Here is a 17,767-nt window from a genome sequence, read left to right on the forward strand (position 1 = left end):
CCCTCTTTGTTTTTGTCTTTTCATTCATTAGCCTAGCAATATGTTGTATACTTCAAGTTATATTCAAGTTATTTCTAGTAAGATGACTATTAAAAGACTCTCTCAGTGCTTGAATCCGATTTGAATATGTCTTCACAGTTCAAACTAGATCCAAGTTCTAAGCTCTCGGGCATGTAAGTTTGATCATTTAAAAGTCCTTAGCCTCAAGGCATAAAAAAGAACCTTATGTGGACTTAACCAATCCACGACAAGCTTTGATAACAAGAAGTCTGAAGTTACTTGGGGCGCAAGTAATCGATCTATTTCTTAGTTTTACTTCTATTATATTATGATTATAGTAGAACATTTGAGTATAGAAGGGATTCTGATGGGAAACCTCAAGGCTTATATCTCAGGCCCTACAAAGGCACCTATTTGTGTTCATTCTACTCTACGGGCTCGGATAATCAGAAGTATAATGGTTATAACACTTCTGCAGACAATAAAACAGACATCGTATATTCGAGTACTGGGTTAGTTTTTGATCGGAAGCCTCAAGGCCTACACCTAAGGCCCCACAAAGGCACCTGTCATAACTAACATGGTCTCTCGGGTATATGTCCAACTAAAATTCAACATCCATTTTACATCTGCCATGCTAAAGATGGCAGTGGCACGCCTGAGCACTTAAAAGTTAATCTTGATTGTGGCACGCCTGAGCACTTAAAAGTTAATCTTGATTGTGGCACGCCTGAGCACTTAAAAGTTAATCTTGATTGTGAGCCTCAAGGCCTACACCTAAGGCTCCACAAAGGCACCTTTCAAAGTTCACTCGGTCCTTCTCTTTTAGCCTTGCCCGACAAGCTTTGCCCGACAAGCCCGCCAGTGAAGTAGAAGCCCGACAAAAAGCATCAACCGGCGCCAACCTCTCGGGGAGCTGTGTGCTCGTCGGCTAGGAGACATCCCCGACGGAAATTCTAGCCACAAACAGAAGGTAAGATATTGTAATCCTCCAACTATGCTCCTATACGCAGTTGGATTGTTATAAGGAGTACCATCATCCTTAAGCAGTCTATTGTAGGGAAGGCATGGAGTGTCACAAGCCTTAGACTCCACCATCACAACTTTCTCCGATACATCCTGTATATACTTTGACTGTGACAAGAATAAGCCTCGATCAGTCCTAGTGATTTGAATCCCCAGAAAGTAATGAAGCTCTCCCAAGTCCTTGATATCAAATTCAGTAGTTAAAGACTGAATTACCTGGTGAATAGCTATAGTAGTACTCCCAGAAATAATAATATCATCCACATAGAGTAAAAGGATGACAATATCACTACCAACAGTCTTGACAAACAAAAAAGAGTCATCATTCAAATGGCTTAAAGAAAAACAAATAATAATAATAATAATTATTATTATTATTATTCCCCCAGATTAGGTACCCCACCATTCAAATGGCTTGAAGCTTGATCCTCTTCTTTTGCATTTTATTTATTTGTGTTTTCATTTTCATTTCAGAACAAACTAACAAAATTTAAAAGGGTGCTGATTTAATTGTGCATAAAAAAATCTCCGTTGAGTTCAAAATTTGGAACGATTCTACATATTTTTTAAGTCGTAAAAAGATCCAATACTTATCACACACCAACTATTAATTCACACTAGAATGAGAAAATAAACAAATAAATCTCACCAATTGAATCTATGCTTTGGTTAGGGCTTTGAGGGCTTGGTTATTCGTTGCACGTGATGAGACTTGATGAACGTCGTCGTCAGTCGAATCCGATTCCATGGAGGGACTTTGTCGTCTGTAAAATTCGCATATCCGACGGATGTTATCTGTAGATTTGATATATAATCATGAAACAATGATCCACCTCCGGCAAATCCAGTCAACGTCCGTCGAATATGTGAATTCAAAGCGAACATCCTCCACCGGATCGGAGCACGCATCACCCACCATGAAGCATTCTCCGTCGGAGACAAAGGCAACCTCCATCACATCGGAACACAAAACAAAAGAGTTTCAGAAGAGAAAACGGAAAGAGAGAGGGGGAGGGGGTTCTTGGGAGAGAAATAAAACATGCTTTCTGATGAAACGGCCAGTCTGCAGTATGTGTGTCATTTTTTTAACCCTAGTTAGTAGATACTAACGACGTGATCGAGACGACTCGTTGGAAAGTCACATTCCTCGCTAATTTCCAAGTATGCATATAATATAAGGAAAATTAATGAAAAGGGCTTGAAAACTTTGAGTTTTAATGATAAGGACAAAATAAAGGGTAAAGTGAATAGTACCAGGATTGACTTTTTAGTGTAAAAATGTGGTTTTTCGTTAAAGTAAACAGTACCGGGTGCTTTTCATTAAAGTTCCCTATAATATATTCAATTAAATATTTTCACATAAAATCCAAAACAAAATAAATTAAAATAAAAGCAAATGAATTAAAATAAGAGAAAACATTGATGTGTGGCCAGTGGCCAGTACTGGACGCACACGTAACTAAGGTGGATTGCTTTATGAGTCTAGCTTAATGGCGGAGACGGAAGCGGTACGAGCGGCGGCGGTGATGGGTTGTATTGATAAGGGCTTTGAGGTGGTTCGGGTTGAGTCAGACTCCAAATGTCATGCAGACATACTCAATGGGAATATGCAATCTGATGTTGTGATTGAAGGCATCCTCTTTGATATTCAATTTTTGAAGTAACAATTGGGGGTCAGTAAGTGTTAATCAAATTAGGACTTTAATTAACACTCTGTCTTTGAGTGTGTAAATGGTGCATCAAGTCTTCAACGATGAAATAAGTACAGTTGATGAAGTCATCGTCATAACGAGTGAATACGAGTCTTAAATCATACAAAAGAAAGCATAAGGAAGATAAAAAATATATATATATATATATATATAATATTGATTTCCCGATTTGGCCTTCTGGAACATTTGTTTACATATATCAGAATTAAATTGCCATAATTTTAGAGAAGATCAAAACAAACTTTCAAGCTTAGGCTTGTATATTGTTCTCTATAAATATTCGACTTGTGCAGAATTATATGTGGAATTTTGAAATACTTTGTGTAATTGCTTGTATTTCTCTTTTTAACTCGGACCACATGGATCGCATGTGCGCCTTCCCCGGTAGCCAGTAGGTATTCAGTATTCTGTTGGTTGGGAAATAATTTTTTTGTGGTTGGGAAATATAAACTATTTAATTTGGCAGATATATTTCCTAATTCTAATAGGGGAGTTATTCCTATTCTTTAAGGGACTGAACTGCCTGCACATTGGTTCTCTTCTCTCCATATAAACCTTAGAACCCTTCAATCTTCTCCTACGCTTTCTCACCAAAAAAAAAAAAAGCAGAACCAAAAGCCTTTTCTGAGAGCTATGGATTCAGGTATGTTATGTTTCTCTTCTCTCTCTTCTTCTTCAAACGAGTAGAAAATAGGTTGTACATCAGAGGCGTTTTTGTTTTGTTTAAGCCTCCTGGTTTAGTTGTTTAATTTCCATGTTTATGCATTGTTATGATGACTGAGTTGTACATCGATCACTGATGCTGCATCCGCTCGACCAATTTTTTTTGTTTTTTAGTTGCTTAATTTCCATCATCTTTCTTTCTTATCCAAATTTTCCTTAATTTTGCCTTTTCAGATTGGAAAAATCTGCCTAACCACCTTCTGGATTTAGTGTTAGAGAAACTTGCATCGGATGACTTTTTGAGATTCAGTCTTGTTTGTATGTCATGGAGTAGTGTAACAAAGGATAATCCTCGACGGCCAGCCCCAATGCTCTTAGTTTCCAGTTGTGGCAAACAGGATACATGGAATGTATACAACGTCGAGAAGGATAAGGTTTATGATTTACAATTAAGGTTGCCGAACAAACGATTTTGTGGGTCTTCAAAAGGATGGCTTGTAACCGTCGATGAAACTTTCGCGGTGACCTTAATGAATCCGTTCGCAAGGATTCAAGGATGTGAAGAGAATGAAAATTCAATCATTCGCCTTCCTTCACTGATGCCTCCTTGTCCTACACGCACCGACTACTGGGCTCGACGATACGACCGTTATGTTCACAAGGCTACTATTTCAGCAGATCCGGTTTTAAATGCAGATGAATGTATTGTTGAGGTCATATTCGGGGATGGTTGTCTATTGGCTTCTGTTAGACTTGGTAAAGATAAAACTTGGACCTATCGTGAACATAGGACGCGGCACTTCATTGATGATTTTGTTCATGTTGGAGATAAAGTTTATTGCGTCAATACGTCTGGTAGACTTAACCTAGATGGGAAAATTATTGAACAACGTATAGTTCGCAAGAGATATCTCGTGGATCTCAACGGGAAAGAAGTTTTAATGGTGAAAAGGTGCTTCAAGATGGAAAAAAAAAGGATCAGACGGCGATACCCCAGCTTTGTGACACAAAAATTTGAAATTTTTAAATGGAACTTTGAAGAAAGTAAGTGGATCGAGATGAAAAGTTTGGGTGATGTTGCTCTCTTTGTGGGGGCAAACGATTCGGCATCTGTTTTGACCTCAAAGTTACCAGGATGTCAACCGGATTGCATATACTTCAACTCAGATTGGCATTGTGTAGAATGGAATCGCCAAGACTATGGTGTGTACAACTTAAAGACTCAAAGCATTTCAAAGCCTTACACCCCACCTGCTTTGACACTATTGAATATGACCAAGCAAAAGTCAATCTGGTTTCTTCCAACTCTTCGGTCGTGAATTAATGCTCCTTCCATCTCCTCTTCTTTTATTCTTCTTCTATCTGTAACTTGATGGTCTTACTCTTGTTCTTCTTCTACTATTATTCTAATTTCCAGATCCAAATTTTATTGTTGAAGGTTTTCCTTTAGGATTGTAACATTTGTTTCGCATAATATCGAACATAGAATACTTAAACCATAAAAGAACGTTCACATAATAGCGCGAATAATCTAAAATAAAATCCCAATTGGTTTTTCTGACAAATTATGTTTACTTGAAAGAAAGAATGATTTTCCTCTAACATTAGCTTATGGAACAAACTATATTTTCTTGAAAGAAAGAAATACAATAGACCCACCCCCACCCCCAACCCCCCCCGCCCCACGGGGGACCCTCGCAAAACAGAGTTGTTGGATTCGAAAATGGGTTATCCTAGCTTATCTTGGGGCACACATTACTTCATTACGTCTCATACCACGAAGACGATAGAAATCAGACATTTTCTTGACCAAGTAAGAGATTTTCCCCTAGTGACACATCTTGAGGAAATTGGAGTCAAATTTCAATGTCCATCCTATATGAAACCTAAGTTGGACGTCAACCCCATTACTGGTGTGATGGAAATTCCACATATGATAATTCAAGTCAACACAGAATCCGTCTTCACAGTGTTCAGTGAGGCACCATGAATGTTGCATTTTGTCTTATGTCATGCTTTTCAACCATCTTATCAAGTCTACCAAAGATTTAGACTCTCTCATTCACAAACAAATTATATACACCGAGTTGACAAAGGAGGACACTGTTTATTTGTTCAATAGGCTTTGCAATGACACTGAACGCATCTCCTTCTCTTGTACTGAACTCCAGATATGACGGCCCTCGACTGGCAAGCATCAAGGAAACATTCCCTCGAGATACTCTTCAAAATTATCTGTATCATCGTCTTCGTCATCAATTCTATCTTCACTAGCGGAGATTGAAGCCTTTCTCCCTGCAAAAAAATTAAAAATTAAAAATTCAAACCGGTGTAAAATGAAAATTATGAGTATGAAACGACATAAAAAGAAGAAAGATGTCTCATCCTTGTAGCCATGTTGAACGATCCCATTAAAAGAATGCGATTCTCCTTGACCAGAAACATGCAGAACCAAGGGACACATATTCTCTCTAAAAACCCGTAATCTAAAGAAACATGTTCATACATTTGCAATCTTGATATAAAACATTGTCATCTCCGCATGTAAAATTATTAGTTTTTGAAAACCATAAAATGATATAAATGATCTTCAAGCCTATCATTTAAGAGAACCGTTTAATCCAAACATCAAAAAGAAGACAATAAGAGTCTTTTGTAATATGTCAAATTGATCAAGATGCAAACAAAACGACATCTAATGACTCCCAGCGATGGAATTAACAGCAGGCATAACAAAATTTAATTAGCAAATTATACTTGATGATGCCAGCAAAATACCTTCTAAACTTATGTAAAAAGAAATGACAAAAAATACAGAAAGAGCCTAAAACAGTAATGATAAACACGGACTAAACTCTGACAAGTTACCAATTTGACAAGGGCTTGTTTGTTTTCCCCAGCTTCATCACCTGCAAAATATATAATACCTAAAACAATTAAGACACAAACTTATTATGCGGCATAAATATAGATAAAAGATGCAGGGAAAGCGATCTTTGGGACTCCTAATCCAGAGGATTGAATACAAAAGATGAATAAACATTTCCTCATTTAAGATAGACGTTCAGTGCAGGGGAAAAAGTTTTAGTCTAGACGCCACAAGGTAGTTCATCTTATCAAAATTATTTATTGACTTAGACTTCAACCAACTCCTTTGTATACTTCTTGTCTAACCAAGTCATAAAACGTGTAACAGGAGACCGGTAACATATGCAAGCAAAAATGCACGGTGCTGTTTGATACTGGATATTCTATCTATGCATCAGAAAGTTGAACATCCCCAAACAATGAAAATTTACAGGAGTCCACCATAAGAAGCAACCAATTCACCTACTACACTTGAATCTAACCCTGAAACCAGACTACAGCTATTTGAAATAAATGTGTAGCTGTTTCAATTCAAATAGAAGCTACTCTACTCTTTTGTTGACACCCCTCCATATATATAAACCAACAAATGAGCACAATGCCTAAAATAGTTCAGATTCTAATGAAAATAACCATAAGCAAACTGTTAACTGGAAGAAGAAGCAGACTTGAAAATTATAATCACATGGAATGCTACATTTATATACAAACTTTTACCACAACACACTCCTCCAACATTAACATTAAATGGACAATTAATAGAGGATAGTGCTATTCACACACCCATTTTTACTTCCCACACATCCTTGTTAATTTTTGGCCATTGATCTTCAATTCATTCGATCTGACGGCCGAAAATTAAGAGGGGTGTGTGGATAGCAGTACCCTTAAACGATTGCCTTTTAAAATGATTCAATTAATTTCACACCCCATCAAATACTTAGATCAGTTAGCCATGACTGACTAATGCAGAAACTTGCCTCATAGCTTGCTAAACCATCTTTTACATCACAATGTTTGTTACCACATAAGGTCTGCCCTGTCAGAAAACATTATCAAGTCAATCTTCCACTTTGAATAAATTGATACATAATATAACGTTGCAAAATAAGAATTTAGTCAAACAGGGTCGAACTAGAAGTTTTAAGTTTGCATGTGGAACGTTTTCTCTTGGAAGTGGATGAGCCTCTTTTCCTTTTGCTTTCTTGAGAGTCAAGAATAATAAAATAATAAGAGCATCTCGGCCATTATTGAGGCCAATTGGCAATCGTTATTCTATGCAGCAACAATATGGTGCCATGTCAACTACTAAATGCAAGAGAAATAATTTTGAAAAACTCAAAAATCACCGTTTTCAAAACAAAGGAAAAAGAATTACATAATTTAAATTGAAAATTTTTAAGGAAACAACCTCCGATATACATGTGACAATCTACTTATACTAGAAAGTGGAAGATTCACACACTACTAAATATTGTCTTCCAATAAACACCACGTGATCATAATTATATTCAAATTATATTTGTTCTTAATTATTAGTTTTCTATACAAAAGAAATCCACTTAACATCTAAGAGAAGTTAGATGATAGGGGTACCTTTGTACTCAATGAAGAGATTAACATTACCTTTACCAGATGTGACTTCCTTTTCTGGCCTCCACCTTAGACCAATCTACAGGAAAAAATTTAGGAAATCAGAAAGCATTACTTTTAACATAACGTCACTTGTCATTTACATCAGAGGAAAAAAAATCATGGATAAACAATGACTCAAAGGCTATCTCTTTAAGGACCTCATTAGAGTCACAATAAACGACTTTATACTATCAAGTAATCGAACTAAAATGTATTATCTAGCATTTAAACGGATCTTTTGTATTTTAACCATTTCTTTAGAGTTAAAACATCATAACCTAACTTCAATTTCCTTATTCAAGTAAAATTGATAACCTCTGACAATTTCATTTGGACATGCAATATCTAGCAAGACTAGCACATAGCAGTTATATTTTGCATTTTCTAAAAGTGAATTGGAGAAATTGACCTCAGAAAAAACAAGTAAACCATGAGGTCAGAAAGGTGAAAAACCTCTGACAAGGGCTAAAACATAAAAACTAGAAAATAAGATTCTCTTTGCGGAGTAGATATTGATAAAAAGATAGGCAATAGAATTTAAGAAGTTCCTATACTCGAACTACAACAAAAACAAAAACATGATCTTCAGAATTTTGTGTATCGTTTAACTACTGACCTTACCACTCTTGTAATGTGACATGTCAGCTATGCAGTATCTTGAAAAAGGTTAAGGAGATAATCAATAAAGCAATCCATTTCATTTTCAGCCCATCTACTTTCCAGATATAATGTGGAAGCAACAAACTATTTTTTATACCAACCTGCCCGTTCCCAACAGTATACATGACAACAAGAAGGACGCAAAAGCACAAGAATTCAGTTCCCACCCATATTCCTCCTCTCAAATTGAAGATATACTTCACCAACATCTATCAAGTATACCCAAAGTAACAAAGCATCAATAGGCTAAACAAGCAGATAATAATAAATTTCAATTTTCAACCCAATTGCAGAAAAATAGCAACAGTTTGCAAAGGATACTCTTTAAACAGCTTGTCATAGTATCGCTTTACCAGTCTTTGCTCCCAAGATCGGTCCATATCATCTTCCTCGGATCTTATGAACCTATCACATACAAATTATTCAGACAAGCATTAACGTTAAAAATGTTGATGCAACCTACCACATTAAAGAACAAGGAATACAACTTACATACCGGTGACCTTCTCTTAGGGTGTCATGATCAGTTTTAACCGACAGCTTGACATGTGAAGATGCTTCTCTACCATAAAAGCTAACTGCAACATAAAGTATTCATCAGGAGTTGCCAAAGCTGAATCATTTAGAAACAACTAACAGGAATGACAAAAGCAAAAGGCCTACACAGTATTGAACAAGAAAACAAAGCTGTACATATACTACAGTACCAAAAGACAAGCAAGAGATTACAACAAAATCATTTTTATGAAACAACACCAAGAGAGAAAAAAACAGTTCACATTGATAAATAGGAAAGCTTAAAAGGTAAAAACTTATACGTACACTACACATGGACAAAAAGATTACACAACAAAACCTTGATACTCAAATGGCGTTAATAGTGAAGCGTCCAACATGGCTATAAAGCATATAATAACTCCAAAGTCTACCACTAAGCATATGACTAGTCCTATAGCTACCTTCCCCAACGATCCAGTAGCTTACTCAGCTCACATGTTTTTATAAAAAGTGGGAAAATGTGGGTCTCATGGCAAATCCCAAATAATAAAAGCAGTGACACTACTCCACAAGTCGATAGGAGTGGCACCAACCATCAACGGAGGAGCTCCCCCGTCAACATTAACATAAATTCTTAGTATATGTATGGACAACTGTAGCCTCCCTTCCTTCTAATTGGAGGAGACTGTTCATCATCCATTTGCTTTAGGACATTAGGATTCAACAAATAAAGAGCTCACTATTTGCGAATGCTTCCTTTCTGTCCCTTCTTAACACTAATTAGCTCTAATTCACTTACAATTAAAAAAGTTCTGAACTTTACCATTTCTTCATAGTAGAAACCCAAATTATAATTTGATCATATATATAAATATATGAATTGTATAATGGCACCGTAATCTTTGACGAACTTTTTGTGGCGGTCGTAAGCGTTGAGGCCGAGAATATGAGCCTGGTACTGCCAGAAAATTTACCAAAAAAAAAACAAGAGATTAAATTAAAAATTGGACAGAGAAAGTCACAAAAGAGGGGAGAAAGCTACTGTTTTCTCTCTTCTATTCGAAAATTGCAGATTTTAAAGACCCAAACGACGCCATCGATTTCAAAATGGAAGTTTCTGAGCTTCCTTCTTGTGCTGCAGTGAAACCCTAATTGACTGAATGATCCCTATCCGAGTGAAGGGTACCGAATGCGATTCACGGCGGTTGACCGCCGAGAACTTTAAATAGAGACGGAGACGGAGGGAGGTGAGGGACACCCTATTAGTAGTGTCACTAGTGTGCCTTTTTTTCTCTTGTTTGAAAAGTGTGCTGCTTTTTCTCTTGTTTGAAAATAGAAAATAGAAAATGTTTTGAGACTTTTGAACCGAGAAATAAACTTGCAATTGAACAAAAATCAGAATTTATAAATTGACATGTATCAATTTTCTTGTTTAGATTTATAAATATATAAATTTAGAATTTTCCCGTGAAAAATAAACTTGGAATTTATGACCTACAATTCCCGTTTAAAATCTATGTAAATAAGTGTCATTTCCCAATTTATATAATTGAGAGTTTAAAATAACAAATTTAATATCCAATTTCATTGTTCTTTTAGGTTAACCAAACAAGAAAATTCATAAATTCTAAAAAATTAAATCCCTTCATTTCAATTTCCATCATTTTAAAATTTCTTAATAATCTTAAATTTCTTCATTCAAACATAATATAAAGGTAATTTTCAATGCATTAGGTTATAGGGCTATAGGCTCTTTTATAGCCCTTAATGAAGAAAAAACCATCTCCAATAGAGGTCCAGGTCAAAGGAAAAAGGGAACCCATTTGGGCCAAATTTCAGCCCATGGCCATCGGGTTGGACAATTGAAGCCAACCAGCCCAAAATGCTAGGCCAGCTAATTTTTTTTTATTTTTTATTTTGTCTTAACAAAAAAATAAAATTAAAAATTCTAATTTTTTTTCCTATAGGTATCTAAGTCATTTCTACATCATATTCACAATTTCATACTACTTTATCTCATTTTATTTCTATTCTTCACATTCTTTAAACCTCTATCCGAAAAATTAGTTAATATTTTTTCTAATTTTTGTAAGCAAAACAAACATAGCATTCCGAACAATTATTAAGATTACATAAATATAAGAAATATGGAGAGTTACTTATTTATAAATATTGTAGTTTAATTCAATTATCCAATAAAGTTAAAGAACAAACTTAAAAATAATAAATCCCTTTGGTTGGAGATGGTATATAAATATGGTCTGGCAGTGTTTATTAAAAAATAATTTCTTGCATGACTATAATCTAAACAAGGGCTAAACATAGCCCCTTAGGTTAGAGATGGCCTAAATTTAAATGTAATGAAACGTGATTGGGTAATGTGGTGATGAAACGCAATCCTGATTTCTATACCGACAATTTTTATCAAGGAAGGAATACTTTTGGCCTGAGGTTTTGCTAACCTGAAGATAAGGTTATCCCTTTTATTGTTGTTTGTACCATACTTGACCAATCCCGAAACTACCGAGCACCGGCCAACGCTATACTGTCAAGGACCCAGAAGAGTTCCCCTCCGACCAGGAGGCCAATCACTACTCGACACGTGTCAAGATTAGAAGCCAATCAGAGCGCAGCACGTGTCAACATCAAGAACCAATCATAACATGACACATGTCAATGTGACAAAGCTACAAGTTTTTCTATAAATAGGGGTCATTCCCCCACAATATTGCCTAATGCCATTTTGTGTTAAATCATTCACAAGAACTCACTAAATTGAGAGCTTGATCCTTTGTACTTGTGTAAGCCCTTCACTACTAATAAGAACTCCTCTACTCCGTGGACGTAGCCAATCTGGGTGAACCACGTACATCCTGTGTTTGCTTCTCTGTCTCTATTCATTTACGTACTTATCCTCACTAGTGACTGAAGCAACCAAGCAACCAAGCGAAGGTCACAAAACCTGACACTTTCTGTTGTACCAAAGTCTTCGCTGATTTTGTGCATCAACATTTGGCGCCGTCTGTGGGAAACGACACTTATTCCTACTCTCTTCAGCTGTGTCAAGCTGGTTTCTATCATTCGTACACTTTCTTTTGATCAGGCATCCCTCTCCAACATGGGAAGCGAAGGAAGCCACAGCACACAGAATGACACCCCCCTTGCACATAGTGCGAAACAACGAAAGAAGGAAGGAAAACGAGTTCTTCTTCAAGCTAAAGTCGATGAGTTGGAAGCTCAGAACAACAAGATAGCAATGAGGAATGAGGTCCTCCAGGAGCAATATGAGAAGCTCTTCGAGACACTCCACAAAGCTAGGCAAGCTCAGACACGCGAGCTTGTTGCCCCCGTGGGAGAGCTTGTTGCCCCCGTGGAAGTCAACCATCAACTGGGTGCCCTCCAACATGGAGGGTCACATGCATTCGACATAGATATCCCTGATAGGGAACAGATTACCCCTCGACTTGATAATCAACATGAGGCTTCTCTTAACCCAGTTGCTTCGACCCGAACCATGAGAAGTGGAGGGAGACACCTCTTTGCTGAAGGGGCAGAAGGATCGAAAGCCGTCTTTCGCGATTGTCGGGATTTCCTGAAGCAACGTCGAGAGAATTCCATCCATATAAGCTCAAAGATCAATGACCCAAGGATTTCTGAGAGACTCGGTCCCCTGCCACGGCCCAAGCCGGCCACCAATTTGGGGAAGGGGCAACAAGTCCTAGAGAGACATGAGGGTACAGGGGACTCAGAGGTGTTCCGACAGACATACCCTGGAAGCCAGTACAGCGAGTCCAGGGAAAAATCACATGCCCTTGATCAAACCTTCCTAATTCCAATAGGAGATGGAGATTTACGAAAGAAAGCTCCAGTGACACATAACTCCGCTCAGGACCCCCTTGTCCTACAACTTCTTGAGGAAGTAAACAAGTTGAAGGCTGAACGTCAGGCTGAAATACCTGACTGGAACCAACCTAGGCCTGGCCCTCTTACAAGGAGGATCCTCAACACCCCCCTTCAAGCAAAGACAAAGCAAAAGCTTGGCTTGCAACTTTATACTGGAAAAGAGGACCCGATTGAGCACCTTAACCTCTTTGAGTCCACCATGGCATACCGGATGCACACCGACGAAGAGCGATGTCTTCTCTTCCCCTCCACCCTCTCTAGTGGAGCTCTAAATTGGTATTGTCGTCTTACACCTGAGACGGTAGACTCATTTGAGGAATTGAGGAAACTATTTGTTTCCCAACACATTTTCCAAACCGATCGCTTGCACTCTGCAGATGACTTGTACACTATCCGCCAGAAGCCAGACGAGTCATTACGTATGTATGCTGGCCGCTTCAGCCATGAATACTCCCGGTGTGCCGAGGCAGACGACAAGACTGCCCTCAAAGCCTTCACGGCAGGCCTACGTGATTGTTTCTTTAAATACATGATCAATGCCAATACTTGGAAGACTTACTCTGAGGTGATGGCGCAGGCTTATAACCATGCCTCCGCCGAGGCAAAGACATATCAGGAGAAACCCCCTACAACCATCCTTTATCAACAAGTGGGAGGTGGAAGCCAGACTCACCTAAATGAGAAGACCTCGACTTTCCAAACAGCAGTGGCACCTCCCCATGCCTTGCATAATGCTTCACCGAATCAACAGACATATCAATTTCAAGGCAAGAGGAAGGATTTCCATCCTCACCACTCTCCTTTCAGTAAAAAGAGTAAGGGACACTATCCCGATAACCAAGGGTATCGCCACAATAGCGCTTGCCCCCAGGCAGTCAATGCAGTGGGTCAAACCCGCGTCAAGGGTATCGCCACAATAGCGAGGTTTTAGCCTGCCATACTTAAGGTGTCTTACGCCTGCCGAGGCGGAAATCGTCATTCGGGAAATACATGAGGGAGTCTGTGGAGATCATGCTGGATCTCGGTCCCTAGCACACAAGACTTTTCGCCAAGGATATTACTGGCCAACACTCCACCAGGATGCCATCAAAGTATCCCGCTCATGTGACAAATGTCAACGATATGCAACTAATCCTCATTCCCCTCCAGAGCCTCTTACTCCTATGATCAGCCCTTGGCCCTTCGCCCAGTGGGGACTTGATTTGATCGGCCCAATGCCGGCAGGGAAGGGCAAAGTCTGTTACGCAGTCGTTGCAGTGGACTACTTCACAAAGTGGGCCGAAGTAGAACCCTTGGCAACCATTACTGAGGCAAAGATAGAAGACTTCGTGTGGAAGAACATCCTTTGTAGATTCGGCATTCCCAATGCGATAGTCACTGACAATGGGCGACAGTTTGACAACAAGAAGTTCAGGTTGTTCTGCTCTAAGTTCAACATCAACTTATGCTTTGCCTCTCCAGCTCATCCCCAGTCTAATGGACAAGTTGAGGCCATCAACAAAATAATCAAGCGCACTTTGAAAACCAGCTTGGACAAAGCTAAAGGCTGTTGGCCAGAATTTGTACCCCAAGTTCTTTGGTCATATCGCACTTCATATCGGACTTCAACAGGAGAAACTCCATTCTCACTTGCCTTTGGCACAGAGGCGGTTGTCCCTGTTGAGCTCGAGCAAGCAACATTCCGAGTCCAGAACTACATTCAAAGTGAAAATGACAAACAACTCACCCTCAACTTGGATTTAGTCGAGGAACACAGAAACCAAGCTCACTTGAGGAATGTCGCCTACAAGCAGCGCATCTCCAACTATTATGACTCTAGGGTCAAGCCTCGTTCTTTCAAAATAGGAGACTGGGTCTTAAAGAAAAGATTACTCTGCGACAGAGTCCCGAGTGAAGGCACACTTAGTCCAAACTGGGATGGACCGTATGAAGTCATTGGCATCAGTCGCCCTGGCTCTTACACACTTAGAAGCTCCGATGGCAAGACCCTTGGCCATCCATGGAACGCTGATCACTTGAAGTACTACTACAAATAGACTCACGATGTACAAGTGTTGAGCTATAGCCGTTCGGCATCCTATGTAATGAAGGCCATTTGGCAATGAATTCAATAAAGAGGTAATTTAGCCAACTCAGCCCTCACTCTTTTACATTCATAGCAAGCGATGCCAGAACCCTTCTCAATCAAAAAGCAATCCGTCTTCCACAGTCACTACAAAACAAGCAAATGAAGACCGTGTCAAGCGCCAAAAAAAAAAAAAAAAAAAAAAAAAAAAAGCTTCACCCGAAAAGCTTCACCTCCAAAGCTTCACCTCCAAAGCTTCACCTAAAAAGCTTAACCCGAAAAGCTTCACCTCCAAAGCTTCACCATCAAAGCTTCACCTAAAAAGCTTCACCCAAAAAGCTTCACTTAAAAAGCTTCACCCAAAAAGCTTCACCATCAAAGCTTCACCTAAAAAGCTTCACCCAAAAAGCTTCACTTAAAAAGCTTCACCCAAAAAGCTTCACCATCAAAGCTTCACCTAAAAAGCTTCACCCAAAAAGCTCCACCCGAAAAGCTTCACCTAAAAAGCTTCACCCAAAAAGCTTCACCCGAAAAGCTTCACCTAAAAAGCTTCACCCACAAAGCTTCACCTAAAAAGCTTCACCCAACAAGCTTCACCCGAAAAGCTTCACCTCCAAAACTTCACCCACAAAGCTTCAACACCAAAGCTTCACCTACAAAGCTTCAACACAAAACCTTGCTCCAAATAAACAAATTTTGTTCACAAAACCCAAGATGCCCTTGAACTTGTACAAAAACACTTGGGTAAACATAAACATTTTTTGTTTTACACCCACAAGGGCCCAAAATTTTCCTTCTTATTTATTCACTTATATATGTTCTCAAACATATTATAATAGATCCAACAACAAGCCAAAGTCCCAAATTTCATAATGGACAAAAGTACAAGCAATTCATCAATAATGAAGGTGCTACAAAAATTGGAATCTGCCCCAAAATAGAAATCCAACCCAGGAGACTTTTTCTCTCTCTCCCTCTTCCGCCTCCTTTCATCTATCAAATTTCTGCAACCTCTGCTCTTCTCCAATGGAGCTGAATTTTGGACACCCTATAGTTCTTGAGCATATGAACAACTTTCAAGAAGGAACCATTTCTGTTTGAGCGACGGAAATTAAAGTGTTGAAGCTCCAAACATGATAGTCGGCTTCTTGCAGATTTCGAAGCTGTTGTGATGTTTCGAAGATCTGGAAATATTTAACCGTTAGTTCATCCTGAAGTTTTGATATGTTATGAAAGAGTCGATGAGGAACAACTTCAATGAAGAAAGCATACCGATCTGAACAAGAGAAAATGGAGTTTCGAAGCTCACAACAAATCTGACGGGTTGACAGACAAATAATAACCAGTCATTCATCATACCTGAATTTCTTGAGTTATACAGCTCCGAGGGATCTCAAATTTGGATATGTTGTAGTTCACAAGCTGAGGAACAACTTCAATGAAGAAAGCATACCGATCTGAACAAGAGAAAATGGAGTTTCGAAGCTCACAACAAATCTGACGGGTTGACAGAAAAATAATAACCAGTCATTCATCATACCTGAGTTTCTTGAGTTATACAGCTCCGAGGGATCTCAAATTTGGATATGTTGTAGTTCACAAGCTGAGGAACAACTTCAATGAAGAAAGCATACCGATCTGAACAAGAGAAAATGGAGTTTCGAAGCTCACAACAAATCTGACGGGTTGACAGAAAAATAATAACCAGTCATTCATCATACCTGAGTTTCTTGAGTTATACAGCTCCGAGGGATCTCAAATTTGGATATGTTGTAGTTCACAAGCTGAGGAACAACTTCAATGAAGAAAGCATGCTGATCTGAGCAAGAGAAAATAGAGTTTCAAAGCTCACAACAAATCTGACGGGTTGACAGACAAATGATAAACAGTCACTCATCATACCTGGATTTCTGGAGTTGTACTGCTCCGATGGCTCTCCAATTTGGATATGTTGTAGTTAAGGAATTAACGAACAACTTTCATGAAGACAACTTTGTGATTCGACCTACAGATGATGGTGTTATGTTGAAAAACAATTCCGGTTGTTAGGGGAAATGAAAAACAATTCCACCAAAGAAACATCATTATGATGTTTCATCATTATGGTGTTTTCATCATTATGATGCTTTCATCATTGTGATGCTTCCATCATTGTGATGCTTCCATTATGATGTTAATGCACCAACGGTTACACCTTCTGCAATTCCACTTATTCGGGCCTAGCAACCTTCATAAACAAAATCTATGAAGAAAAAGTCCGGGGCTACCACTTAGAAAACAAAAGAATGAAGTTTTGGTACTTACGACATGGACTATTAGCAAGACACCTCATTCGTCAACTCCCTCGACTAGAGACTTGGGGGACTCCCACCATATGCTACTACGCCTTGGTACTCAAAAGTTCGTGACTACTCAGTGACTTGGATTTTTCAAGTCTCCAACCGAGAAGTTTTCCTCACTCGGGAAATTAAGGGAACACTACCTCAAACTACATGCTTCACTCACAAAGCTTCAACAATACAGGTTTCAACAAAAGCAAAAATTCAAAGAACTTTATGAAGAAGGCTTTGGTGTATTTAACACAATATGTTGAAATGAAGCAAAGCTTATTTATTAATATTTTCGATAAGCCACAAATATGTACATATACATGAGTCAAAATAAACAAACAAAAGGGAGCCTTCACAAAGGTTGCTTAGGGGAAGTCTCAGCAGTCGGTAGAGCCCCAGAAAGAGAA

General features: G+C 38.6%; 2 protein-coding genes, 1 long non-coding RNA gene and 1 other non-coding gene across 8 annotated transcripts; 1 reads left to right on the forward strand and 3 right to left on the reverse strand.

Moving 5' to 3' along the window:
- The first annotated feature begins 3,256 nt into the window (after positions 1 to 3,256).
- Positions 3,257 to 4,838, forward strand: LOC126598906 (probable F-box protein At1g65740). The gene is made up of 2 exons (XM_050265285.1): positions 3,257 to 3,381; positions 3,636 to 4,838. The coding sequence occupies exons 1-2, from the start codon at positions 3,372 to 3,374 to the stop codon at positions 4,718 to 4,720; spliced, it is 1,095 nt and encodes a 364-aa protein (XP_050121242.1). The 5' UTR covers positions 3,257 to 3,371; the 3' UTR covers positions 4,721 to 4,838.
- A 474-nt stretch (positions 4,839 to 5,312) lies between these two features.
- Positions 5,313 to 10,375, reverse strand: LOC126598995 (uncharacterized). 5 transcript variants are annotated; one of them, XM_050265392.1, is made up of 9 exons: positions 10,105 to 10,369; positions 9,957 to 10,020; positions 9,061 to 9,142; positions 8,918 to 8,969; positions 8,666 to 8,773; positions 7,896 to 7,941; positions 7,250 to 7,308; positions 6,270 to 6,310; positions 5,313 to 5,696 (listed from the first exon to the last, which is right to left on the reverse strand). In XM_050265392.1, the coding sequence occupies exons 4-9, from the start codon at positions 8,942 to 8,944 to the stop codon at positions 5,672 to 5,674; spliced, it is 306 nt and encodes a 101-aa protein (XP_050121349.1). In that variant the 5' UTR covers positions 8,945 to 8,969; positions 9,061 to 9,142; positions 9,957 to 10,020; positions 10,105 to 10,369; the 3' UTR covers positions 5,313 to 5,671. The 5 variants fall into 5 exon arrangements, with proteins under 5 accessions (XP_050121349.1, XP_050121345.1, XP_050121357.1 ...); XM_050265388.1 differs by having other exon boundaries at positions 9,957 to 10,369; XM_050265400.1 differs by lacking the exon at positions 8,666 to 8,773 and adding an exon at positions 8,521 to 8,560 and having other exon boundaries at positions 8,886 to 8,969; positions 9,957 to 10,362.
- Positions 6,587 to 6,723, reverse strand: LOC126614149 (small nucleolar RNA snoR137). The gene has a single exon (XR_007620306.1). It is a non-coding gene; the product is annotated as a small nucleolar RNA snoR137 (small nucleolar RNA).
- Positions 10,376 to 15,809: 5,434 nt separating the features above from the next.
- LOC126599056 (uncharacterized) lies at positions 15,810 to 16,465 on the reverse strand. The gene is made up of 2 exons (XR_007615039.1): positions 16,390 to 16,465; positions 15,810 to 16,214 (listed from the first exon to the last, which is right to left on the reverse strand). It is a non-coding gene; the product is annotated as an uncharacterized LOC126599056 (long non-coding RNA).
- Positions 16,466 to 17,767: the final 1,302 nt, after the last annotated feature.

This window comes from Malus sylvestris, chromosome 2 (assembly GCF_916048215.2).
Source record: "Malus sylvestris chromosome 2, drMalSylv7.2, whole genome shotgun sequence".
In the NCBI taxonomy this organism is placed as follows: domain Eukaryota; kingdom Viridiplantae; phylum Streptophyta; class Magnoliopsida; order Rosales; family Rosaceae; genus Malus; species Malus sylvestris.